Source organism: Hippocampus guttulatus, chromosome 5 (assembly GCF_054856545.1).
Source record: "Hippocampus guttulatus isolate MCC_2025c chromosome 5, RoL_Hgut_1.0, whole genome shotgun sequence".
Lineage (NCBI taxonomy): Eukaryota > Metazoa > Chordata > Actinopteri > Syngnathiformes > Syngnathidae > Hippocampus > Hippocampus guttulatus.
The window spans coordinates 3363723-3390329 of NC_141265.1; the positions used below are offsets into that span (position 1 = coordinate 3363723).

The following is a 26607-nucleotide window of genomic DNA, read 5'->3' on the forward strand; positions in this document are numbered from 1 at the left end:
ATGTTTTCTATTGCGCTGCAGTTTGCAGTGGTGTAGATGCACTGCACTGGGATGTCAACTGCAACATATTTGGTTGACGCAAAAAGTTGCGGCATTCAATAATATTTTAGATTTTAAATTTGGTAACTACTGTAATTGAATTTCGTATAAGAATAGCCTGGGGCAGAAACAAACGAAGCATCGGCTTTGGGCCGAGCGGTCTCTAGGGGGCCACCAAGAGCTACAAAAGAGGAAGAACACCACAACGTGAAAAAGTAGGGGAAACTGTAATTGTTTAGTTAGTATGTTTTTAAATAAACCCTTTGTACGTTTTGCCATAGATTTAATTTAAATTTACATGGGTTTTTGAACTACTCTTGCATTGTTTCAGTTGCCCCGGTTCAGTTCATGATTTGCTTAACATTTTAATGCTTATTTTCATACTCTGTTTTTGAGTATATTTTCCAAATAAGTGATTTTACATAATGTCGCACTTTATTGTTTTAGCTGTTGCAGTTTTTAAGGCTCGGCATAAGTATCCCACTTAGTGCTTTATCACCTGGAATGATATATCGTCTACTCTTATGTTTCAATTTTTATTATTCTTATTATTATTCTTGCTTATTGCAACTACAAAAGTGGAAATTCAACAATGAATGACTAATAATCAGTATTATTGGCAGAAATCCAGAGCCCCGAAATCAACTTTTGCTCAGAACCATATGGCATCTTGGGCCAGCTCTGGATCTCAGTAAGCTGCAATAAAGTTGTTGTCGATTCCTATCCAACACACAGCGTGAAAGATGCTGTGTGATGGTACGAAAATGACAGCAGAGTGATAAAAATGACCTAAAGCCACTTAAACAGGGCCAGTGAGTTTACAGACCATGTGTTATGAGATAATAAAGCTGTTCCGATTTCACTGAAGATGGGCATCCAGTTGTTTTATTAACAGAAATAAAAACACGACACAGCAATGTCTTAAAACAATTATGTATTGAATGATGGCTTACAACTTCATTTGCGAGAAGGTACGTCATCCACTCTTCAACATTGAATAGCATGGTGTGAGTTCTTCTTGATTCATGGTTGACTCGCAAGGAATATTGCAACAAACCTTCAACGTTGTCATTATCATCCCCATATGCACAGCTGGGTGAAATTGGTCCTGAAAAATGTAATAGTTATGTATTCTTTTTATTGACTATTGTCAGTTAAACAAAACAAAACATCACGACTAAGTATTGTTTTCCACAAAGCTTTGCTTTTGTAAATCCCATGGTTAAAAGCCAAAAGGCTCTGTAATCACACCTTATTACAATGCATTACTCCTCCGAGGATAATGCTTGGGGTATGTATAAGATATGTCACCAAAACAAAAAACAAAAAAAAAACAACAATTTAAATATTTATATGACAGCAATGTTCACAGGGTAGCTAATGGCTTGTTGTCAGAGTGGATTCATGATGAAATTGTGAGCCAAATGTATCAGCTGCACCATGCATGGATTTCACTACAGTAAAAAGACTGATAAAATGTCGCTGTGCAAGACCATCACAAAAACACAGTCTACCCGTCGTTATGAGATCTAAATGAAAGGTTTGCATGCAAAACAATGAGATTTTTATGAGAATAACAGCAACGTTAAATATATTTTTTCTGCCACTTGTCCATGTTTCATCACAAAAGTCCCTCAAAGAGTAATTGTACATGATTTTCTGCACAAAATGATGGTACGAAGGCCAGAAAAGCATGTTGGTGGCTCAACCCCCCTACCCCCCAGCAAAGTCACTGTTTTCAAAAACTCAAGCCATTCGCTTCGCACTGGTCGTTTCAATCTATGATCTTTGACAGGGGTGTACAGAATTTAATTGCAACAACTGCTTCCTGAGAAAGTTGCCATTCCCACATTCTTACAACTTCAACAGGTCAGATTATATCAGTTATTCCCTATAAGACATACTGTATTTGTTTGTCATAATCATTGCCATAGAGGAGAAAAACTGTTTTGAGGACAGACTACCCTGAGAGAATGTCTTAAAACGCGGGTGAGCTTGTTCAACCAGCACTGGCATGGAGGGGTTTGGTTTATTAAATCTGTACTCTATTGAATTAGAATCAGCACACTTTGTTTGTAGAATTGAAGAGGTTATTCAGAGTAATTGTGTAATATATTTCTCTACATAATAGAATCCAAGTCTTCTGCCCTATGAAGACATGTGCAAGTGTTTACTACCAACTTCAACAATACAGTCGAGGCAAAGACTTGTTGACACTAAGGATAATGTTGATATTTGACATTTTTCTTGAGTCCTCACAATTATTAAAATCTAAGTGCTGTAAGTGGTTCATACACTAGGTAATGAATATCTAATTACGGTTCAGAGTATAAAATAGAAGCAAAATACAGAAAAGAAGATTTTGCAAGCATGACAAAAAAATATGACACACAAAACACAACTGGTCGAATATAACGTACGGGGGTAAGTGTAACCGTGTGCATCCCAGAATAAAATGTACTCATCGTTTTTTTTTTTCACCCCAGATTAATGAGGTCATTCTGAAATGATCATGCTCTCTGTAGTGCCATAACATGCGTTAATCACAATGTCGATGCTTTCGAGGTTGAGGTGTTTCATCAAGTATACATTATTATTCTAGCTACAGTACAATATCCATTTTGAGAAAGTGCACTCAGTCAGGTGTTGGCTGTGAGGAGGATTGATCAAAGAAAATAAGCTCCTTTCATTGAAAATCACCAAAACAAAACTCGATACTCGTTTGCATGTCAAATGCACAAATGTCAAATGAGTTGTTTTGCTCCATTTATTCCGATAAGCGTGGATCATGTTCATGTGCGACATGTGTCAGAAAACGTTCCTAGACTGGTGTCAAAAATGATATTTCATATGCAAACGACAAGTTCCCCCTCGCAGTCGAACACATTTGACCAGACTTCACTGCCACATTTTCTTGCACTTCTGTAAATCTTCTTTAATCTTAATGGTCATCCACATTTTCAAAATGGCTCCCTTGGATAGCTTCTTTTAAATTTGGAAAAGAGAGGGGGACAGGAGGGGCGTAATCCCAGGATGGCCGAGTACGGACGGGCATTGCAGCGACGGTTTCTCTTAGCTGGGAACTGCCAGATGTGAGGACATTGTGAGCAGCTACAAATCTCGCCTCTTCTCGTACGTTGAATGAGGCAAACGCCATAGGATATCGTTGTCGACGTGATGGTTAATCTGGCCCACAATGAAGGAAAAAACGTTTGTTTGTTTTTTTGAGAGGGGGGGTGTAAAATGATATCTTTTGTGACACCAGTCCTGGAAGTTTTTTAAACCACCAAGTATAAGAATTGAACACATGGTCCTCGCATGATGTGCATTTAGATAATCTGAGGTCAACTTTGTCTCATGTGTCTTGGTCTGTAAATCTGTGAAACAAAGAGGGAACTGTGAAAGAAGAAACGGTATAAACTGTGCTTGGGTTTAGTTTATGACTCTCATATCAAACTGGCTACCCAAAGCACAAGGGTCCTCAACAATAAATCTGCACAAAAAGGGGGGGAAATGTTGTCTCGTTATATTTGTCTCTTCCTTTGCTGTTGTTGTTTTTTGTGTGTGAGATTTTCAGCATTTTTTTTCTCTCGTTTCACTCAAGTATAAGCACAGGAGACTAACTACAAAGGATAATGGGGTCAAGTGAGTACCATGCTACATTAGGTTTCGAGAAGGCTATTGCAGACGATTCTACAACATGTACAACCACATTTTATACGTGTGTTACAAAGAGTTGAAAACATATCACCAAGGAATTAATTACAAGATGTTGAATATTTAGAGTCTTAAGGGACTATTTCTTAGTCGGTAAAAGGATCACATGTGAGTTGACTTATCAGTCCAGTCTTAAAGACAAAATCTGAAAAATTGCTATTCAAAAAGTAGCAAATTTGGTCAAATGTCTCTTTTCAAATAGTTATAGTGCTTTTTCATGGCTTTAAGACAGGGGTCTTTTTAATCTCACCCAGTGGCAATCTACAGGATTTCAGTGTACATCTTTATGACACCATAGCTGCAAAAGTCTCCATGTCCAAGTAGGTAAAAGGACAGCTTGCTGCCATACATAGCTCAAAGTGGTACGCATTTAAAAAAAAAAAAAAAGGAGGAGGAAGAAAAAACACATTTATAAACATTTGTCCCCAACCTTTAAGTTATTGTGGGGAACTGAGCAAATGTTTGCTCTGTGTTGCCATCTTCAACAAGTTTTCACTTTGGAAGAAGAGGCCTATCAGGAGCTGGGCTCCATTCCAAGTCTTCAGGAAGCTCTTATTTGCTATACTGCAGCACACTGAAAAGCTCAACAGCACAACAAACAAGTTAGCGGAGACTTAAAACTCCCATTCCAGTGTTTCTTCTCGATTGGCTGCTCTCTCCAACCTGTGGATGATATTATTGAGATTTGCCATTTTCTCATTACGTCTCTGAGTGTTTCTGTTGAGCTTGGGGTTTTGGAAAGAAGGGGGCGCGTTCGGGTCCAGGCTGTGATTGGTGCTTGTTGAGGGCGGGTTCGGCGGTGACGGGGATATTGGAGCCGAGGAAGAGGGCACAGGAGAGACTGACATCATGATACCTGGGGAGGATGCAGCGGAGGGGGAGTTGAGGGAGACCTCCAAGCTGCTGCGGCAGGCTTCTGACGAGGCCTTGAAGCTGACCGGGTCAATGGGCGACTTTCCAGAGTCTTCCCCCTCATGCCTGGACTGATTCACTCTCTGGGGGGCATCTATAGAGGTGGTGCTAGTGTACACGGGAGCCTGATTGCTCATCCCCTCTTCCTGCCCCACAGTCTGGCCAGCCATAAGGGACTCATCGTGTTCACTTTTATATTGTGGGAATTGCGCTGCAGTGGAAAAACACGAAGCGCTCGTTTGTCTCATCGAGCCCTCTTCCGCCACCTTCCCCATGTTCTCTCCCTCCACTGCCTCCTGTTTGACGTAAGGTAGCGCAGCGTTGCTGAGAGGAAGGCTGTTGTGGTTTTGTCCTGAGGGCTGCTGCAGCCTCCTCTCCTCTCCGTCAGAGTGGGGGCTCTTTGTTAGCGAAGGCGAGTAGTTCTGGTGCTCAGTATCAGTGTCGTTGTCTGGCAGACCCTCCATCAGCACCTCACGTCTCATCCTGGACCTGAACAACACATTACTGTTAGACTTGAACAATATGATGCTTATGGTCATTTAAAGTGTACATTTTCTTCTGGATCCAAAAAGAAAATCCAACAGACACAGTCCAAAAGCATCCAAATCCATATTTTTTTGTTCTACTTTCCTATGTATAGCTGTGTATAGTTATGGCAAGTACCGTATTGGCTCGAATATAAGACGGCCATGATTATAAGACGACCCCCTCTTTTTCAAGACTCAAGTTTGAAAAAATTACTTTTTGAACACCGAATTAATTTTTATACAGAAAATAATTACAGTACATCTGAAACAAATGATTATAACAATATATTTGAGAGAAAAAGCATGTTATTTTGCCTAATTCAAATCTTAATATCTGAACATTTAAATATGTAAACTATAGTGCAGTCCCATTCGTAAATGAATGGCTTCTGGTTTTCGAAATGTAAATTACATCATAACTTCTCCTCAGCTGCCGGTTAACCTGGCCCACCTTCGACCCACTTTTCTCCAGATTATCACTACGTTTCTCCATTTTCTGTTATCTCTTCTATTATTTTCTTCTCTTTTCTTTCTTACCGCTATTTTTTTTTCTTCTTCGTGCTACCGCGATTTTTATTGTTATTCTTCGTGACAGGGGTTCGCTTTGGCCTGGGGAGTCAAGTTCAGCATTCGCTTCAATGGTATCTGGCGCCATCTAGCGTCGCGAATGGTTATAATGTCTAGACCCCGAATATAAGACGACCCACACTTTTTCAGTCTTATTTCAATGCAAAAAACACCGTCTTATATTCGGGCCAATACGGTACATGAAAACAGTAACGGTCATCAGTAAGCGTTGAATCAAGACTGGCCTGTAGTTGTGAAACCAGTTGATAACAGTGTTGGTTTTGAGGTGGAGCTGGGCAGCTAGCATCTCAATGGTATTCTGAGAGGGGTACGGTTCCAAGAGGTAGACCTTCCTCAGGGCTTCTTTCTCCTCTGCTCCCAACACTACTCGAGGCTTCTTCACCTGACCGTAGGAACACAGGTCCAATGAAGCTAAAGCTGGACTCACACACTCGGAGCGAGTACTGGGCGAGTCACTGTCTGAGCCCGTGCTCAGTAGCCCGTAACGCCTCTTCAAGTAAGCTGCAATGTAAACATGTAAAATCAGAGAGAGAAAATGAGCCATATTACTCGGTATGCTGGAAAATAATGCAAAATATCAAGTAGTTGACCTTTCTTCTCCATCTTCTTCATCGCCCTCAATTTTTCCACATTGTGAGGATCATTGAGCCACAACTGCATGCGCACAAATGGCTCCCTGCCTTTGAGGCTAAGTTTGTGCCAGGGTTTTGGCCGGGACAACAGATCTGACACGGAGCCTTGAGTCAGACCCAAAATTGTCTCCCCAAAGAGACGCTGGCCTGTAGAGAAAATGCATATTTGATGACTGCAGTACTTACCGTATTGGCCCGAATACAAGACGGCGCTGATTATAAGACGGCCCCCTCTTTTTCAAGACTCAAGTTTGAAAAAAGACTTTCTGAACACCAAATTAATTTTTATACAGAAAATAATTATATTATAATAACAATATATTTGAGAGAAAAAGCATGTTATTTTTCCTCATTCAAATCTTAATATCTGAACATTTATATATGTAAACTAAAGTGCAATCACATTCGTAAATGAATGACTTCTGGTTTTTGAAATGTCAATTACATCATAACTTCTCCTCAGCTGTCGGTTAACCTGGCCAATCTTCGACCCACTTTTCTCCAGAATGTCACTACGTTTCTCCATTTTCTGTTATCTCTTCTATTATTTTCTTTTCTTTTCTTTCTTACCGCTATTTTTTATTTTTCTTCTTCGTGCTACCGCTATTTTTATTTTTATTCTTCGTGACAGGGGCTCACTTTGGCCTGTGGAGTCAAGTTCAGCATTCGCGTCAATATCTGGCGCCATCTAGCGTCGTGAATGGGTATAATGTCTAGACCCCGAATATAAGACGACCCCCACCTTTTCAGTCTTATTTCAATGCAAAAAACACCGTCTTATATTCGGGCCAATACGATACTACTTTGTATGCGATGGCTACGAACATTTAAATAACAGACTCACCTAGGTTATTGTCTGTTAACACCTCTTTTACTTTTTTTGTGATGGCATAGGTGTCCAGCTCAGACGACATGGCTACCAGCTCCTGGATGCCAAGTGGGTTAGCAGGGTGATGTAGAGCGATGAGGTTGGTAGTTGACTTCCCTCCCTCTGGCTGTGGAGGCAGCCCCAGGACCAGACTCTCAGGCTGCTGGTTCTCCTTACTGCTCTCCAGGGAGAGGCTCACTGGTTCAACCAATGGACTCGGTTGATCCTCCGTTGGACTCAGCGGTGGGGACGGCGAAGACTTTGTGGTGACTGGGCTTTTATCTGAGGGTGACAGCAGATTTTAAAATAACCCTTATTTAGAGATGCCAAATGTTCCAGTTTGTTCGTATTATGGTTTCAGCCAGTTGCCATGTGTTCGGGCAACTCAAAAATGTTCCAGAGAGGTACGAGCAAGAAGGTATCACAAGCTACACGTTCTTCTCTCCAAAATGTATTCATCACCACCCCCATGGTGGCGAATAAGACTCATTTCTGACAAGAACCGTGATAATGAAGAGAGGAACGAGTACCGGTTCAGGAGAGGATCACAAAACCATGCTAAACCACAGAGTTATCATTAAATATTATAATATAGTCTTAAAAATAAAGGAATAAGAGCTTGGCGCTATAGTACACTTTTCACTGAAAGACTGCTAGAAACATACACACACACACACACACACACACACACACACACACACACACGCACACACACACACACATAGATGAGGTCCGAAAAACGGAAATGAATCAATATGTTATTGCATGTCCACCAAGAGGAGATGCCTCTAATCATTAGATTACTACTACTACTACTACTTTTTGCATTAAAGTCTAAGGCACAAAGTATATTCATAAATAGTATATCAAAGAGTTATAATATCAGCAATTTTAATCATCCATTCCCAGGCCTGTATTTTTGATGTCTTTTAAGAATCTCGCCATTCAATCCCATTTATGCATTTTTATGGCTTATGTTTTGTCATGTTTGAGTTAAAGGAGAGCCTGAAAACGGCCGGCTTTCAATGAGTTAATTGTTTGAATTTGACTTTTGAAATCCACACAAAAAAAATCCTCAAAATTATAGATCTTATTTTATTCATTTAAATAAAATCTATCTTTGCTAAAGACCATACACTCCCAAAAACTGTTTTTGTCCCAGTAAACATAAAGCATTATTTCAAAGTAAATTTGGTTGGCTGGTGACCCGTTCAGTATACCCTGTCTCATGCCCAAAGTCATCTTGAATAGGCTCCAACACAACTGCGAACCTAGCGAGGATAAGCGGTACAAATAATTGATCAATGGATGTACTTGAAAGCGACAAAACCAAATGTTTATTTGACCAAATTAATTGAATAAAATGCACTTTAAAGGAAATATTGCAATTTGAATCTTGCAAGAAAATATGATAAAAATATAAAGAAAATATCAGTGTTGTTCAGAGACTTTCTGACGGCTCGTGTTTGTTTTGGTAAAACACAAATATTCCGAACAAAATGAAAATGTTCCTCACAAAAAAATGTTCCTTAGAGATGATGATAGGGGCATTTTTCAGTTCAGACTCACCATGACCGTGGTGCGGAGCTTGGTTGAGGGTTTGGCCTAGTTGGTCAAGTAACCAGAGCTGCATGCGGATGAAGGGTTCCCTGCCTTTCTGAGTCAGCTTGCTCCAGGGTTTGGGCCGTGACAGCATGTCGCTCACGCTCCCCTGAGAAAGCCCAAGCACCTGCGCAACATACAATCATTTGATATATGACTCCACACTGCATGAAACACAAAATGGTGCAAATAGTGCAACACGGATTATACTGAAGGGTTGGTTTGAAATGATGCCATTCCAAAAAATAGCCACTAGAGGGAAGCACACGACCACGAATCTGGAAGAAGTCCATTCTAATTAGGCTATGAAACTTGGCAGCATCCCAGTAGGCAGGTAGGAAGCAAAGATTTAAAATGAGAGCAACATTAAAGGTCTTCAGAAAAGCCAAGAAGGGTTGAAGCAAGATTTTCTGAAGACAGTATTGTCCGCCCTAATTTATTTTGCCACATTTTCAATCTACAATTGAAAAACATTTCATTAGTGTTGAGGATGTGCGTCTTTATTTCAAGGAAAGGATTTGAAAAAAATAAAAGCATGCAGAAAAATAAAATTCTCATCTTAAATTTGGTAAATTCTTGTGGAGAGCCACTGACCCTCGAGGCGCAAATCATGCAGGAGCGTATTAGGCGAGCATTAGATTCATTCAGGAAAGGAAATCCACATACTGTTTGAAAGGCAATTGGTTAGACGCAGACTTAACCTATCCACTTTTGGTGTAGAAGCAGGACTGTTTACTAATCAGCATAGCACATTGTTTACTAATCATCACTGGGGAAAAGACATTTTCCATTGACAAGGGTTCAAGAAAATTGTATTTTCAATTTAAAGAGGTGATGTGAATGGCCAGGTAGCACGTGGTCGACTGGTTGAGCACATCGGCCTCACAGTGCAGAGATGCGGGGTTCGATCTCGGCTCCGGCCTTCCTATGTGGAGTTTGCATGTTCTCCTTGCGTGGGGTTTCCCCAGGTACTCCGGTTTCCTCCCACATTGCAAAGACATGTGTGGCAGTTCCATAGAGCACTCGAAGGTGTCCCGAGATGTGATTGTGAGCGTGGGCGGTTGTTTGTCTACCCCGCCTACTGCCCGAAGACAGCTGGGAGAGGCTCCAGCATGCCCGCGAGCCTCGTGAGGATGAGCGGATTATAAAATGGATAGATGGATGTGAAGGGCCACAAAGTGGGGGGTTTTTTTCCCCCTGAGAACATCTTGCAAGGCACCACTTTGCATCTTGTATGACAACACAAAATGATGTCATACTATGTAGCAAATTATTTAAAAGCTCAGAACAATTGCAAGTGCTTAATGGTTAAAATAACACTTAAGTTAAACCTCTCCAAGTGAACAAATTAGTGAGCCAGTGAACAATCAAGCAGATTAAATGTGTTGGAACAGGATGGAGTCCAGCGTTTTGGGGTTTCTTGAAAATGGGAGGGATTCACGTCAACTGACCTTTTCACCAAAGATCCTCTGACAGATGCCATTCTTTGCCAGCTTCTCCTTCACTTGCCTGGTCAACTCAATGGTATCCACCTCTCGGTACATGTACAACTCATACTGCTCTGGAGTCAGTGGTGGCACCGTGGGCTTCAAAGCTCGGGGAATGTACGCCGGATAGTAAGAAAGGCGGCCGGGACTAGGCCCCGGGGACTCGCCGCTGACCGAGGTGTCTGACTCCACCTTCACATCCATGGGTCGGCCCAGCCCGAGCTCTTCTTCAGCAGCAGAGGCCTCTTCGCTGAGACACTCACCGTTCTCCAGGCGTGGCCAGGGCCGCGTCAATACAGAGGGACCGGAAGAGGAGGAAGACACGGAGGGGGAAATGGAATTAAAGGGCTGGCAGCTTCCGACACCGAGCCCCATCGTCCCCCGCTCCTGAGACCAGTGCTGGTCGAAGTAAGTGCCGACCTCTCCGATCTCGGATTTTACTTTGCGGATGATATTCTGAACGAAAGCAGCTGGAGACAGAACGCTGAGGGGTGTCTGGGGGCTGCTGATGGAATTGGCCATGCAAACAGTAACACAGCCTCCCTCCTCTTGTTTAATGGAGATGGGCAAAGGTAGACCCCTGGATTGCTCATGGGGCCCCAGATGCTCCACTTGGGCTCCTGTGCCAACTGTCGAGGCTCTTCCACAGCCTTCCATATCTATCAAGACCTGTTGCTGGGACTCCATCTCCCTTCTGGCCTGTTGTAGGATGTTCTTAATGGTTTCATCAGAGCTGTTGCCTGCCCCATTACTGCTTCTGCCCAAGGAGGTGTTCACAGGTGTCTTGCAGTCCCCTAAAGAAGAGAGACAATCATTTAGACAATCATATATAACTTAATCACTACACCGCCATTAAAATGGACGAAATAGTAAATATAAAACATGACTAGTGCGTATTCGCTCCAGACTCACCTCCCCGCTGGGACTGGATCTCCTTCTTGGCCTGCTCCAGGATATTCCTGATGGCGTCGTCTGACCCAGTTTCTGGAGTTCGGATGCGTGGAGTGATGCTCCCTGCCACAGAGGGTAGAAAGACAGGCAGCAGAACGGAGGGTGTGAGTGGGATGGTTGATCAGAGCACAGTTTCAAGGCTTTACTTTTGACTGCTAGATCAATGACTGCCTTTGAGTGTCTGGTGTCTGAGGTTGCTGTATACGGAAGCTCAACTTTCAAACGCTATGAATCTAGGGAGAAAACAAAGTTGAAAAGCAAGACTACAAACATGGCACAGGAAGGCGAGACAAAGTCATGGATGAGGTCCAAGTTCCGTACACGCGGCTAAAAAATAAGCCACCCATTGATGACAGGAGTACATTTTGGGTGGAAAGACAGTAGCTAGTGACACTAGTGGTTACGGAATACAATGGCGGAAATCCATTGTGCAGGGGGAACAGTTGAAATGGATGCCTCAATAAGTGGCACTCATTGAGGCTCTCCCAGGTAAGCAGTAATAAAAGGTAATGACAATTAGAAAGAAAAAAGTGACAATGCGTAGAAAGAGCTTATAGTGGTTATATATCGCCGCTTAGCCAAGAATTTTGGGGGGTGAAACAAACAAACAAAAACAATGCAATCATAATAAGCCTCATCCATGGATCCATTTTCTGATCCGCTTATCCTGACAAGGTTCATGAGGCATGCTGGAGCCTCTCGCAGCTGTCTTCGGGCAGTAGGCGAGGGACACCCTGAACTGGTTGTCAGACAATCGCAAGGCACACATAGACAAAAAAAAAACATCCGCACTCAGACCCACAACAAGTGGCAATTTAGAGTGTTCGATTCGATTCCTAAAAAATGTGGGCGGAAACCGGAGTAACCGGAGAAAACCCACGCAGGCACGGGGAGAACATGCAAACACCACGCAGAAAGGCCGCAGCCGGAATAGAACACTGCACCTCTGCAATGTGAGGCTGACGCCCTAACCAGCCGAGCACCGCTATATAAGCTTCAACAGTCACTTATTGGCATATTTTTGTCCGTCACAGGCCGGCCTGGTCCCGATCCCTTTGAATAGTGGCGATGTACTGTACCTCGACTAGTGTATTTCAAACGAGAAATTTTACTCGTCTTGCTGGGGCTTTCCCCTTCATCTCTGTACCCTTTTGCGGTTATTGTTCTCGTACTAGGTATGACTGTAAATGCTGCTTGCTTCTGCGTGTCTTCTCAGCAACTGTCTTGACATCAGTTCAGGATGCACCTCACTTTTCATTAGAAGTCAGGGGTAGCCAAGGCGGTGCACACCGACACCCGGTCGCCTGTAGGGAACCATTGAGTTGCCTATTGGAGACTTTCATACAATGCATTTTTAAGTGTCGCACCTCAAAGAGCTGACCAGTGAGGAGTATAATGACATTGGGCAGTGAGTCCGAACCGACATTACAGTAAATTGAGCCAAGGCACCCAGTTTATGAGCAGGAAAATCTCATGGCACACCACCTAACAAAAGCTTCACAAAAGATATGAATATTGAAATAATCACGATCTTGTCTGAATTTACACACAACCATCCTGACTCTGAAATCTGTTTAATTGAACAAAAATCTCATAGGAAGCCGAGACTTATTCTGTCGTATGAATGGCAAGAGTTGGATACACGTGTTTACTGTACCTTCTGCCATCTGATGAAAGAGCATTTAACTACAGGTATACTGCATATCACAGTACATCATTGGCATATAAAAAAAATGAACAAAGATACATTGTAAAGAATTTTTGGTCCACATTAAGTGAAATTGGATACTTTCCCACAGCACACAGTGAGTGCCCAACTATTTTCCTGTGACCGCACTCTGATAATGAATGTGAGGCGTGTCATTAATACTCGAGAGCAATATGCACTCTTATACAAACCTAATTCCAGTGAAGTTGTGTTAAACAGAAATAAAAACAAAATACAATGATTTGCAAATCATGTCCCACCTATATTTAATTGAATACATTACAAAGAGAAGATATATATATATATAATGTTCAAACTGATCAACTTTATTGCTTTTAGCATATGACCATTAACTTACAATTTTATGGCTGCAACATGCTCATCAAACACCCGTTTGGAACATCTCACAGGTAAATAGGCAAAATGGGAACAGGTGGGTGCCACGATTGGGTATAAAAGGAGCTTCCCTGAATTGCCCAGTCATTGACAAGCGAAGATGGGGCGAGGTTCACCTCTTTGTAAACAACTGCATGAGAAAATAACAGTTTTAGGACAATGTTACTCAACCGACAGTTGCAAGAAATTTAGGGATTCCATCATCCAAGGTCCATAGTATCTTCAAAAGGTTGAGAGAATCTGGGGAAATCACTGCATGTAAGTGGCAAGGCCAAAAACCAACATCGAATGCCCATGACCTTCAACCCCTCAGGCTTCACAGCATCAAAAACCAACATCGATGTGTAAAGGATATCACCACATGGGTTCTGAACACTTCAGAAAAACAATGTCAGTAAATACTGCTTATCTAAGATGGACTGACGCAGACTGGAAATATGTTCTGTGGTCTGATGAGACCACATTTTCAAATTGTTTTTGGAAATTGTGGACGTCTGGTCATCCGAGCCAAAGAAGAAAAAAAAAAAACACCCCGACTCGTACGACCGCAAAGTTGAAAATGCAGCATCTGTGATGGTATGGGGCTGTGTTAGTGCCAATGGCATGGGTAACTTACACATCTGTGAAGGCACCATTATGCTGAATGGTTTTGGAGAAACATAGGCTGCCATCCAAGCAACTTCTTTTTAAAGACACTCCTGCTTATTTCAGCAGGACAATGTCAAACCAATACTCGGTATGTTACAACAGCGTGCAGTGGACTGCCTGCAGTCCAGACCCGTCGGCCATTGAAAATGTGTGCTGCGTTATGAAGCGCAAAATATGACAATGGAGACCCCAGACTCCTGAACAGCTGAAGCTGTACATCAAGCAAGAATGGGAAAGAATTCCACCTACAAAGCTTCAACAATTCGTGTCCTCATTTCCCAAACGTTTATTGGATGTTCTTAAAAGAAAAGGTGATGTAACACAGTGGTAAACATAACCTTGTCCCAGCCTATTTGGAAGATGGTGCAGTCATAAAATTCCAAGTTGCTGATTATTATACGCAAAAAAACAATAAGGATTATCAGTTCAAACATTAAATATCTTGTCTTTGTAGTGTATTCAATAAAATATAGGCTGAGCACGAATTGCAAATCATTGAATTCTGTTTTTATTGATGTTTAACACAATGTCCCAATTGTTGAGACTGACCATGTCGTTTTCATGATGCAAATTTGAATCATTCAGGATGGTTACGTTAATCACGGAGCGTATGCCCTCACTGTCACAGGGGTTGATCACACCCGCTTTGGTCTACGGCAGACTCACGGTATTCGCGGTGGATAGGATTCGGGCCGACCCGCGAATAGCGAAAATCCATGTGCAACTGACACCCATTGAAATGCTTTGGGAGAGAAAACATCCACCTATTCTTAAAAAAACAAAACAACAACAACAACAAACGTAGATAGTCTATGGTTTTTGCCCCTGAATGATGTGTTTCTGCTCATTGCGTCCTGTCTTCCACTCACCTCTTTGACGGACTTGGATGGTCCGAAGTGCCAGGATGTTCTGCTCATCAGAGAGAAACTGCTTCATTTTAATAAAAGGCTCTTTGCCTTTCACAGTCAACTTCCTCCAGGGTTTGGGCCTGGCAAGGATCTCACTGACTGAGCCTTGGGAGAGGCCAAGCACATAGTGGCCAAAGACACGCTGGCCAATGTTGTGCTTCAGCAGCTGCTCTTTCACCTGGAATGCGATCTCTGCTGTGTCGACTTGGTCATCGTCCCCTGCAGTCGAGCCACCACTTTCAGAGTGGTCACTGGGCAAGCCTGTGTCGCTGCTAGCGGACCCTTGAGCGGTTGACATGAGGGCGACCTTGGCTGCGTAGAGTGCAGTGGGAAAAGCCATATGGCCCTCCTTTTTAAAATGTGGGGAGAGAAGATGCTTGTGCAGGAGGTGATCCCCTGATAGTCGGTCACCAGAACACGGTGACACAGAGAAGGGACGAGGGAGATCATGGCTGTTGGACGAGCCATCCAGTGTGGGAGGACCAGGGCTCGGAGAAGCCTGACTACCATCTACTTGAGAGAATGATGAGTTGGAGCCGGGTGGCCTGCCTGTCTCGCGGCCTCCATCCTCTGACCGATCATCATCTACAAATAGACATTGACGTGTTCGGCTTTTTATTGTATACACGTTATTCAGTAGTATGTACACATCTCATCACAATCTAACAAAAAACTGCTACAAATATAGGTTATAACGTTTTTGAAAAAACAGACTAGACCCGCAAGAAATGATATAATTATGTATATTTATGTGATAGCAATAACTCACGAGGCCATTTCGTACTAACAAGTTTTTAGCTCAGAAGAAGTCATTTTACATTTTACAGCGAGAGAGAACTTCCACATTGTTAACCGTAGACATCAGTCAAACCTAATAATATTTATTGGGTTTGACTTATTGAATTCTATACCTGAGTGAATTCGAACGGAGTATAAGGATCTTAATTATATTTTAATATTTATAATTCCCTAGTTGTTGTAGTTATGATCTTTGGGTATCGACAAGTTGTAACAAAAAAAAAAAGTGTTTGTGTGAAAATCCCCACACTGATAGAATAAATTAAGCATTAAAAAAAGGAATACATATTGCATCAGTTCAGATGTATGTTAAAACCTGATTTGAATATTTTTGTCTTTCTAGATTTCTTTCATTTCGCATGGGACAAATGCGTAGTCTAACTGGGTTGGCCGGTGGTCAATTCTCATTTGCAGCTAGCTCAGAAAATCTGTATCATTTCAATGGAAAAATAAGGCACCTTTACCAGTGCTGTGCAATAGTCTGGCCTTTTCCATCAGGTATTTGTGAGACGGGAGAAATGCCTCTTTATCCAGTAAAAGTGCCTCTGTGGCCTTTGTAGAATCCTATACACGCACACACACAAAGACATTGGGGAAAATTTTGATTAAATCACTCACAGTAGTTGCTGACGTTGATTTTAAAAATAACACGAGGAGGGAGACAAAAACTCTTTGGTAAAGTGGAGTGGAACATGGAAAGGAGAACATACCTGGGATGAGCTGCCATTTGCAGAGGCCAGCTTCATTACCTTTAAGATACTATAGGCAGAGACATACAGTAGTCACAAAAAATGTATATGGTTTATTTTCATTCCAATAGGCAATGATATACGTTTGCTCCACAACAAACTGTCACCTGAGTTCGGTTTTAATCTCCTCATAATCCATTTGGGATTTCAGTTTAGTTTCTAATCTCTGAAATGAAAAAAAAGGAGAAAATGTTTTTCTTATATCAAATGTATATAATCAGCGGGGCAATCATTTGACACTCACTTCAATAGCTTCTGTCTTGTAGGCCAACTGTCGTTCTAGCTCCATGATTCGATTTGCTGAGGTCTCTTGAACCTCCTGAAGTGTGAACTGAAGCCGCTGAATATTTTCAAGAAGACGGATAATTTCACGGTCTTTCGCAAGCAGGGTGGCCTCCAGTTTGGAGAGCAATGCTTCGCCCCTCTTGTTGTTCTCCTACCAATTTAAAGTGACATGGGGGGTCAGGGGGGGGGGGGGGGAGGGGTGGATATGCAAGATTGAGACGAACAATCTCTCCACAGCAGACCGTTGGAAATCATGGAAATATTTGCCCAGTTTCAAGTGGAGCTGGACTAGGTTCCACATCAACTTTTAATTTTGAGTTTATGGCAAACACTGTTTATACATACCGTATTTTCCACACTGAAAGGCGCACTGGATTATGAGGCACACCTTCAATGAATGGCCTATTTTGTAACTTTTTTCATGTATTGGACGCACGGCATTATAAGACGCAATCTACAATGCAGTCCATATACAATTTTGATCAAATTAGATTTTTCATTTGTTGGATTATGAAAAATTACAGGGAGTAACCATTCAATTCCATTCAGAGGTCATTCCTTACTGTCAACGTGAAGTGCAAATCCAGATTTAGAGGGTGACTCTGAGCAGAAGTCAAGCCAGTGAAAAAAACATATGAAGAGTTTGAAGGCAGCCTGCTCATGGAGTAGTTCAGTTGTTTTTTTTGGGGGGGGGCAGGGGTGGGGGTTTGGGTGCAACTGGTATGGGATCTATCCCCATTCACAAGTGCTTTGTGATTGATGGGTAATTTGGCCAGGTTGTCGTCCGCCTTTTGCTCGAAATAATTTTGGGTTCTCCTTCCTACTGCAAACCTGAGCAGCAAAAATGAAAACTCAAATACAGAAACAGATTCCAGAAAATGGATGGACGGATGTTCAGTTCTCTTAAGTGGTTTATTTATAGTGAAGAAAAATATTGCGCATTGTCAGAAACTTGAAAAGAAAGTCAGATGAACAACACAGAATTCTTACCTTACTCATGCCATCTACTCGTTGACAGCTCCCTGCAGAGGCATTTGGCCCACTGACTAGCTGCTCCTTTAGCCGCTGCACTTCCTTCTGGGCCATTTCTGCTCTCTGTGAAAACATTTGGCTTGGTTACAATTGTCAGGCATCTGGATAAGAATAATAATATATGATAAAAACACAAAAAGAGAGGAGCCAGCTGCTAGAATTACTGCCAAGTACAGTGCAGCGTCGACATTGGTTTATTCTGCTAACGCAGCTGTTGAGTAAGCTGACTTTATTTCCACAAAGTGTTAACCTCCTTTGTCACGCCTTTCTAATTATTGATTCTTTTTATGAATACAATGAGTAAAAACATGTTACAGAAGCTCAGACTTCAGAAGAATGGAGGCGTCACCAGGAAACCGAGGCAAAGAAATACAGTATCTAAGAACCCTGGTGTTCAGAGCTCTGGCATCAATCGAGCTCTGCGGTCTCCTCTGCTGAGTGCAGCCATGCTGCTTGCAGAGCGCCCACCGACGGGGGCTCAGGATTACACCCTCTAATCACACACTCAGGGGAAGAGGGGGGAGATAAAGCGGGGGGTGGGGGGGGTGGCGGGGACAGGACAGAGGCTGTCTTAATGAAAGCCAGGGCATGATTACAGGAGTGATTACCCTAACAAAGGAATATCTCAATCAGGGAAGAGAAACACTCACCTGGTTTTCCTTCTCAAGCTTGGCCATGATGATGCCGACTTCTTCTACCCTGGAAAGACAAAAACAAGCACACGCACAAGCGTGCAGTTAGGAATAATATCAATAAAGCAAAACACTCAAATCTGATGCTACGCAAATTGTTAAATGTGGAACGAATGACATTTGAGCGATGCAAACTAAGCACTTGATTCAGGTGAACAAATCGTATCAGCGGTTAGGTTTTTTTCATAGGTTTTTGAAGCCTACGTTGAAGTTACTTGTCTGAATGAAAAAAGTGTTGCCGAGGAAAAGACACTTTTTAAAGCAACAGACGTCTATCCCATTATCTTTTTAACGTGACCAAATTCCACAGTTTTATTACAGCATCAAACGAACCGATGAACGGATGATTTTTTTAAGTGATTATGGAGATTTTAATTGCATCATGTTACATATAACAAAATGTACCCTCCAACTTGTCTCCATACATCTGATAATTAGTCTAATTTAAGCAGAATCGCAGCAGGGTTATTCATGAGGTTTGTTTGAAGTTCAACGGTTTCTTTTGCAACATGGAACCTAATTTTTAAAAGGTAGGTGAGGGTGGATTAATATCAAGGATCCTGTGAAGAAATTAAGTATGCATACACGTTTCATGTTTTACACGTGATGGTCCTGCTAGCCAAAGGTAGAATTGCTCAAATATTTCTTTGAATTGACCTAAAATGTCTTCGTTAGCCATAACAGTACATTTGCTCGATTGAAAGTTAGCAATTAAAACTTTGACTTTAGGCTTTAACGATGTATGATAGCCTGAAAAGCAAAATAAATGAAAAGGACTCAGGTTAGAAAAAGACAACAAACCAAAATTGTATGGTGGAATTAGAAGGATCCCACAAAAATTTTGGGGGCATTAACAATCAGGGTAGGGCGAGGGGGGCAACCCTGGTTGGAGAAGGTAATGGTTTTGTCTGGGTCCAAGAATAAGACTAGGAAAGACAGCATCGTGCTGACAGCACAAACAGGTGTCATCAGCTTCACATCTGATGAACTTGTGCGGTGAAGAAAATGTTTCGTATTGATTCCCTGCTCCATTACTCAAGTCAGAGCGGACAAATAGTACCGTACTTTGTTTCTGCAATGTATGTGCATTGCGGAAACAGGCAATGAGAGTAATGGTGGCAAGGCCAGAGTTTAGAGGCTTTTGGTCATGCCGGGGAAACTGCTGCTGTGGGTCAGTGGAGCTGCTGTCGTCTGAAAGGAATGTGAACCGGGGTAACAGCCGCACTATGACCACGTACATAAAATACTACTGACTACCTGCTGCACACCGTACTGAAAAAGCAGCCGGTCCAACAAAATAGATGGTCTTGAAACACCACGACAAATGTGCCATGGATTAAGCCTCGGAGAAAATCCATTAGCAGGGGCTGACTGTGCTCTGGAGCACAACCTGAACAAAAGAGTGTTTACTTTGAATGTCTATCGACGTCTTTCATACAGTCTCAGATGCTTTTCAGGCACGCAGGGTAGACGTAGCGTTCAAAAACCAGGACATTGTAGCGGTTTTCTGAAGCAATCTTTAAATGGAGCAATTCTTCTTGAGGGCTGTCAAGACCCAACTGCCAGTGAAGGCAAACGCAGAGCTCTCTCATCGACCTGCCTTAATGGCTGAGTCATTCTTTTGCATTGCTGTTACAATGGCATTCCTCAGCTTTACACATGACATGAATTTATGTAGGCAAAATAAAGGCAAACCGTTTCAGCACTAAAATTGCTTCAATAACCTACGAGGGACCCAGAAATGGCAGTTTGTCAGCCCCGTGTTAAAAGGTTGTGCAGGATGAAAGGAGGTTCCGGATGTAGGAGATTAAATCAGAAACAGGTTCTTACTTGTTCGTCATCTCTTGGTTATATTTACACCGCAGGTCGAGCAGCTCAGTCTGTGAAGTATCCAACGCTATTCAGAGACAAACAGTGGCAGGGCATGTTAATCTAAAGTGTTAACACATGAATATGTGAGCTAACGCGAGCAATGTTATGTTTGAGTTGAAGGGAAAAAAAAACGCTATCACCAGGAGAAGCAGTGAATTACAGTGCACCCTTGCATGTTGGTGTTTTGACATTTATGAATTTGTCTCGTCACAGATTTATTTTTTTTAAAAGCTAAACTCCATTCGTCGCGGAAAAGCGTATCAATGATTTTCTGTAACATGGTAAAAAAAAAAACATATACAGGTATATATACACACACACACACACACACATATATATATATATATATATATACAGTACATACTATATACACACACATATATACATATATGTACATATGTATGTATGCATATATACATATATGTATATATGTGTATATATATGTACAGTATATATATGTGTGTATGTGTGTGTATATATATATATATATATAAATATATATATATATACACAGTATATACCTTTTTTTTTTTTTACAAACCCAATTCCAATTAATTTGGGACGTTAACAGAATAAAGTGATTTGCAAATCATGTTCAAGCTTTATTTAATTGAATGCACTACAAAGACAAGAGGTTTAATGTTCAAACTACTAACCTGAATTGCTTTTAGCAAATAATTATTAGCTTCGAATTTTATGCCTGCCAAGTGTTTCCAAAAAGTTGGGAGAGTGTCGTGCTTACCACTGTGCTACATCACCTTTCTTTTTAACATTAAATGAACGTTTGTAGGTGGAATTCTTTTGTATTCTTGCTTGATGTACAGCTTTAGCTTTTCAACAGTCCGGGGCCTCTGCTGGTGTGTTTTACGCTTCATCATGCGCCACACATTTTAAAATAAATTCAACGTTATCTTTTATCAAAGGATTGGAAAAGGAGTGGCTATGTGTAAGTGTACTTCATGTTGTGGCTGGTAAGTGTGCAAACGTAATTACTTTCGATTTAAAGGACTAGTTTTAATTAGCAGTTGTAATTAAAGTTACAGCATATGTGTAGATGTCAGTTTTTGAAGTACTCACATGAATGCAGAACCTTGATTTTCTCCTCTGCCTCTGACAGTTTGTCAGCCAAACTAACGCCAGCATTCTCCTCCTCCCTGAGAGAAGAAGCTGTGTCAGTTGTACACATTTTCACTTTAGCTACACAACGTTATGCCTTGACATGTAAAATGTTCATCTCGGCGTCGCTCCGCCGCAGTGCGGGCTACATTGACAAATGGAAGTTTAAGTGCTGTTCAAGCATTTTAAGAGAACCTTCAAAGAACCATTTCAGGCCATTTCTTTCTGATTTGATTTAACATGTGATTTCTCTAGCAAAATGGGATCTCATCCTCACTGGGAACACTAACAAGTCCCATCTAAGCTTTCCTTAGAATTATGAGCATAAATCAGAAATGCCAGAACAGTCAACCGCTGCCGGGTGGCATATCACCATTTGTGAGTGGGCTAGATGATTTTATCTTCTGTACAACATAATCAAAACTACTCTCTGACAAAAGCACTTCTTTGCGCCTATGACATATTTTCGTGCTTTCTATATAATGCTCTAAGATGCTGTCCATACACCCTGCTCCTTTTAAGGTTTCTGGTTATCAATCCATCCATTCATCCATCCGTTGCTGGTCTTGGTCCCTAATACTTATCTGTTGACTGTATTGTAAACAACAACTACCATACCATCCCGGTGAGTTGGAGCCTATCTAAGCAGACTTAGCGCAAGAAGTGGGATAGGATATAACTTGAACTGGTGGTCAATGAATCCCAGGGCACAGACAGATAAACAACCATTCCCACACACATTTTAAACCGATGCACTCTTTGGAGTTTTTAATTGAGATCACACATGCATGCTTTGGGAAATACCACGGTACCCAGAGAAAACCCCTCACAAACACGTTCCACTGGTATGCCAGAGCGAAGATGTGAACCCGGAAATTCAAAACTCAGTGGCAGGTGGTGAGTTTGGGACCTGGGTCTTCAGTGGATATTGAGCGATCTTATCCACCTTTCAATAACGCCATAATGTCACAATATGTACCCGCTGCCCTCCAAAGAAATACTATACCGCTATGGCTAAATTCACACTGCAGAGCCTGTTACTAAACTGTTCCTAAAAACACCTTTGACAATGGTCTGTATAGTCTCCCTTCCAAGCAATCTCACTTGCATGCATTCATTCATTGGAAAGAGGCCAATGTGTGGCATTGAAGAGCAGTGCACGTACCAGAAGCAAAAAAAAAAAGTTTCATTTATCTTCCAATACATCACCACAAGAACTCCAAACCTCTCCAATACAATATCCATCCATCCGGTCTTCGGGCAGTAGGCGGGGGACACCCTGAACCGGTTGCCAGCCAATCGCAGGGCACACAGTGCTGAACAACCATCCACGCTCACACTCACACCTAGTGAAAAATTGGAACGCATGTTTTTGTAATATGGGAGGAAACCGGAGTACCCGGAGAAAACCCACAAAGGTATGGGGTGAACATGCACACTCCACAGAGTAAGGCCGGAGCTGGATTCGAACCCTATACCTCTGCACTGTGAGGTCGACACGCTAACCACTCGACTACCGGGCCGCCCTACAGTACAGTGATTAGTATGATGAAATCAATTGTTATAAATATGAAAACTCAAATAATTAACATCGTCCTCACCAGAGATGCTAATGCAGAAGCTCCTACCTATCTGTGTAGGATAACTGGTCCACTAATACATTACTGCTCTGTCCCCCACAAAAAATAAAAAAATAAAAAACAAGCCACTCTGCAAAGCAGTGTTGGTTGAAATAGCCTCATAAAGTCCAGTTTTTCTTGAAATGTACGCTTTGAAAGTGAATTTTCAATCATAGTGCAATAACATCCCCCATCGTAAATCAAGCTTTGGCCACCCATCTAATAGCTGAACCAATCAGAGGACGGATAAACTCTCTTGTCACGAGGCCTGCGGGATGGCTTTTTGGTGGTGAATTTACAATCTGATTGGCTATCACAAGAGGCCTTGAAGGTTCTGACGGAATGCCACTGTCAAACTGTATGGCAGACGTGCTAACCACAAGGCAAGGACAAGATGTATTTATATCGCGCATTTCATACACAAGGTAACTCAATGTGCTCAGTATCTATCTAAGAACATTGTGCTGCACACAACCACTAACACCGAAATTAAAACCCAAGGAAAAGAAAACATACAGTTCTATCATGGTCCCGCTCTGAGTGTGATTAAACAGCATTAGGTTCGGCGCAATGCGAGAAAAAAAAAAAGTGCCAAAGCAAGGTATTGAATATTTGTTCAGCCAACCTCTTGAGCCACACTTGAGCTTTGTACGGTATTCCTGAACACATTTAAGAACGCACTTCAAAGTCCGTAGTATGGAGTAAGTTAAGATGGGCTTGCAACACTGGATTGCCCTTGACAATCCAAGAAGCAAAAATAATTTGGAGGGCTACCCTTCAAGAAGTTTTACATGACAGTTTTATGTTTCTCAAAGATGCGCGATCATTAGTAGCCCCTACCTCCGTGCCTCAGTTTGGTCCTGGTAGATCTCCTGTGGCGAGCCTGGGGCTGCAGGAGCCGGGGTGCTATTGGGGGTCATATCATGGACTGGAGTGGTCGACTCGAGGGAGTCTCCAATCTTCGCTGCAAAACCGTTGTCTGTGGGCTCTATCAAGAGAATGTGAGAAAATTATGAATTCACGACAGAAATAAAGGTACTTCAAATGCAGCTTTCACAGGCAGATGTATAGGAGTAACCAAAGATGTAACCAGACCCTTTTTAGCAGCATATAAAGGCCCTGAATTAGTAAAGGTTTGTGTGTACAAAAACGGGCAATGGTTAAACTTGATTGCTCACACAAGCAGATGCGGACGTTGATTTGCTAACTGGGTGCGCAGAGGATTGCATCTGCCAAACAGGCACAATTGCCGCACAGTTGATTTTGCCCTCTCTGGGAGGATTATTTGCACATCGATGAATTGAAAATAGATTTTATTTCAAATGCAATGTAATTCCTCATCCCTGAGACACATTGCGGTGAGTGATTTTGCATCTTCAAATACTGTGAAATTTTACACTTTTTGAAATGGCAAAAACATAAATGATCACAACCTCTTCTCTTTCCAGCAATGTAATTTTGGAGCTTGTGGAGGATCTACGGCAGGGGTGCCCATTACATTGATGGCGATCGACCGGTAGGTCGTGGACTGGTCCCAAGTCGATCGCGAGGGGCGTAGAGGAGAAAAAAAACAAACAACCATTTGTGTGTCTTTGTGCATGTTAGTAATATATCTTTTTGTGTTAAAGTACTGTACACTGCACCCTAATCATCCTATCAGTCTCATTTTCACAAAAAGTATAAAAAAATAAAATAAACGAAGCAGGTAAATATTAACCTACGGTGGCGTGTGACCCGCATCAGCGGAAGTTGTCAGCGCTCAGCAGTCTGCAATTGCAGCTTGTGATCGGAGCTGTTGCGCGATATCTTTTATTGTTATCATTATTCTCATTTCAGAGTTTGTTTTGTACAATTCACCAAGGGGACGGACAAAGAATGGGAATCTAGAGGGCCGAGGGAAGCACTTTAAAACGGTACGTGTGAGCTACGATAGTTAACAGGCTGCAAAAGTGCGTCGCATGCCTCCGTGTCAGGCTGTTGCTCATCATGGCGTGCGTGTGTATGTGCGTTCGCGTACGCAGTAGTGGGTCGATCGGAAGAGGTTGGTTGATCGAAAAGTCGATCTTCGGTCCAAAAACTTTGGGCACCCCTGATCTAAGGGATGACTTGGAACCAGTCACAAGAAGGAGTCATGCCACATCACCTACTCGATGGCAAAACTCTCTTCAACTTTGCATTTCCTTGCATCTAGGTCATTTCTGTAAACAGTGAAGAATGGGGATCGCTTCTCCCAAAGCAGTTTGTCAGGTGTGCTGTTCTGCTCTTACTGGATTGGATTGGATAAACGTTATTGTCAAATGTACTTTATGTGAAACATACAGCACAGATTGGAATTTCTCTTATGCAGGATGTGACAAGATACATCCAGTTCACACACTCAGGGATAGTTAATAAAAATCATCATCATTTCCAAAGGTAAAAAGTTTTCCCATCAATATTCTCATTATTAGTTTCATTCAAAAATATTTGACTCACCTTTGGCGGCAACTAATTTTTAAAAGATGTAACTGACCTGATTTTTATTTCTGAAAAAATAGGGGCAGAGAAGATGAATCCTGACCGCGCATGCATTTGTCTGACCTGTCTTCTCGAGGCACTCCAAGTTTTTCTTCCAGTGCCCGCTGATCTCCCTCACTAGGGCCCCACTGTCAGGGGCCAAAGTTTGAAGCTGCTGCAGCCTCTCCTCCAGTGTGTGTGAGGCCTCCAGGACAGGAGCTGGATCTGTGAAAACGCACACAAACAAAGATGTAAGGAAAGAATTACAACAAAGCACATGATACTTACACTCACTGACTCAAACAATAAAAGCATTAGACAGTCCTACACATTATTTTTCATGAGTTCCAACAAAGGTGGACTATGCTAATGAGATTTTCCAAAAAGCAGGCAACTCTGACTTTCACACTAGAGTGCCTTTGAAAAATGGACAAACTGGACATAACGCGAAAAGCTGACTTCCAAACCGTCACTTCGTAATGAATATTTTCATATTCTCATAAATGATCAGGGGGGAAAAAAACAGATTGTTTTAAAAGGGTGACAATCTTAAATGCCAAATATACACACCAAAACAAAGTGTTGAAAAAGACTGCTCCTGAAAAGGGTGTAAAAAGAGAAAGGAGGAAAAAAAAAACCAGGATTCTTTAGCACAACAGAGGAGCTATTTTGCAATGCATGCGCGGCAGCACTGGGCCCATGGGGCCAACTAGGAGCCTGTTTCTCAGCTAACAAGTCTCCTCTGTATCATTTGATCATTTAAATTATTATGCCAGGAATTCTCAGGAGGCAGCTCGGCACTCCACATCACAGGGCTGTTTTTAATCTTTGCCTTCCCTTTCTTCCCCTCCCGAAAAGTTCAACAGCTCAGAGAGAGTGAGCTGCTCTTGTTGTGTACCTGCCTGCTCAACACCAAAGGAGGTGACTTCTAGTGCCAAAGCACAAAGAAGGAAGCTCAGGGGAGC

At 42.0% G+C, this 26607-nt stretch overlaps 1 protein-coding gene across 4 annotated transcripts in view; it reads right to left on the reverse strand.

Annotated features, from left to right (window-relative positions):
- Positions 1-956: 956 nt before the first annotated feature.
- Positions 957-26607, reverse strand: part of cux2b (cut-like homeobox 2b) — a 103061-nt gene continuing 77410 nt past the window's right edge. For 3 of the 4 annotated variants that reach the window (XM_086111440.1, XM_086111441.1, XM_086111442.1), the window contains exons 5-22: positions 25727-25867; positions 23987-24134; positions 21489-21565; positions 20370-20436; positions 18498-18546; positions 17806-17910; positions 16775-16966; positions 16638-16696; positions 16492-16540; positions 16246-16345; positions 14945-15568; positions 11285-11386; positions 10337-11166; positions 8853-9012; positions 7260-7565; positions 6374-6562; positions 6008-6284; positions 957-5157 (exon numbers count right to left, since the gene is read on the reverse strand). In XM_086111440.1, the coding sequence (XP_085967566.1) occupies positions 4371-5157; positions 6008-6284; positions 6374-6562; positions 7260-7565; positions 8853-9012; positions 10337-11166; positions 11285-11386; positions 14945-15568; positions 16246-16345; positions 16492-16540; positions 16638-16696; positions 16775-16966; positions 17806-17910; positions 18498-18546; positions 20370-20436; positions 21489-21565; positions 23987-24134; positions 25727-25867 (4262 nt within the window). In that variant the 3' untranslated portion in view covers positions 957-4370. Of the gene's footprint in view, positions 5158-6007; positions 6285-6373; positions 6563-7259; positions 7566-8852; positions 9013-10336; positions 11167-11284; positions 11387-14944; positions 15569-16245; positions 16346-16491; positions 16541-16637; positions 16697-16774; positions 16967-17805; positions 17911-18497; positions 18547-20369; positions 20437-21488; positions 21566-23986; positions 24135-24579; positions 24830-25726; positions 25868-26607 lie in introns of those variants that run through there. The other variant, XM_086111443.1, reaches the window with a different exon arrangement.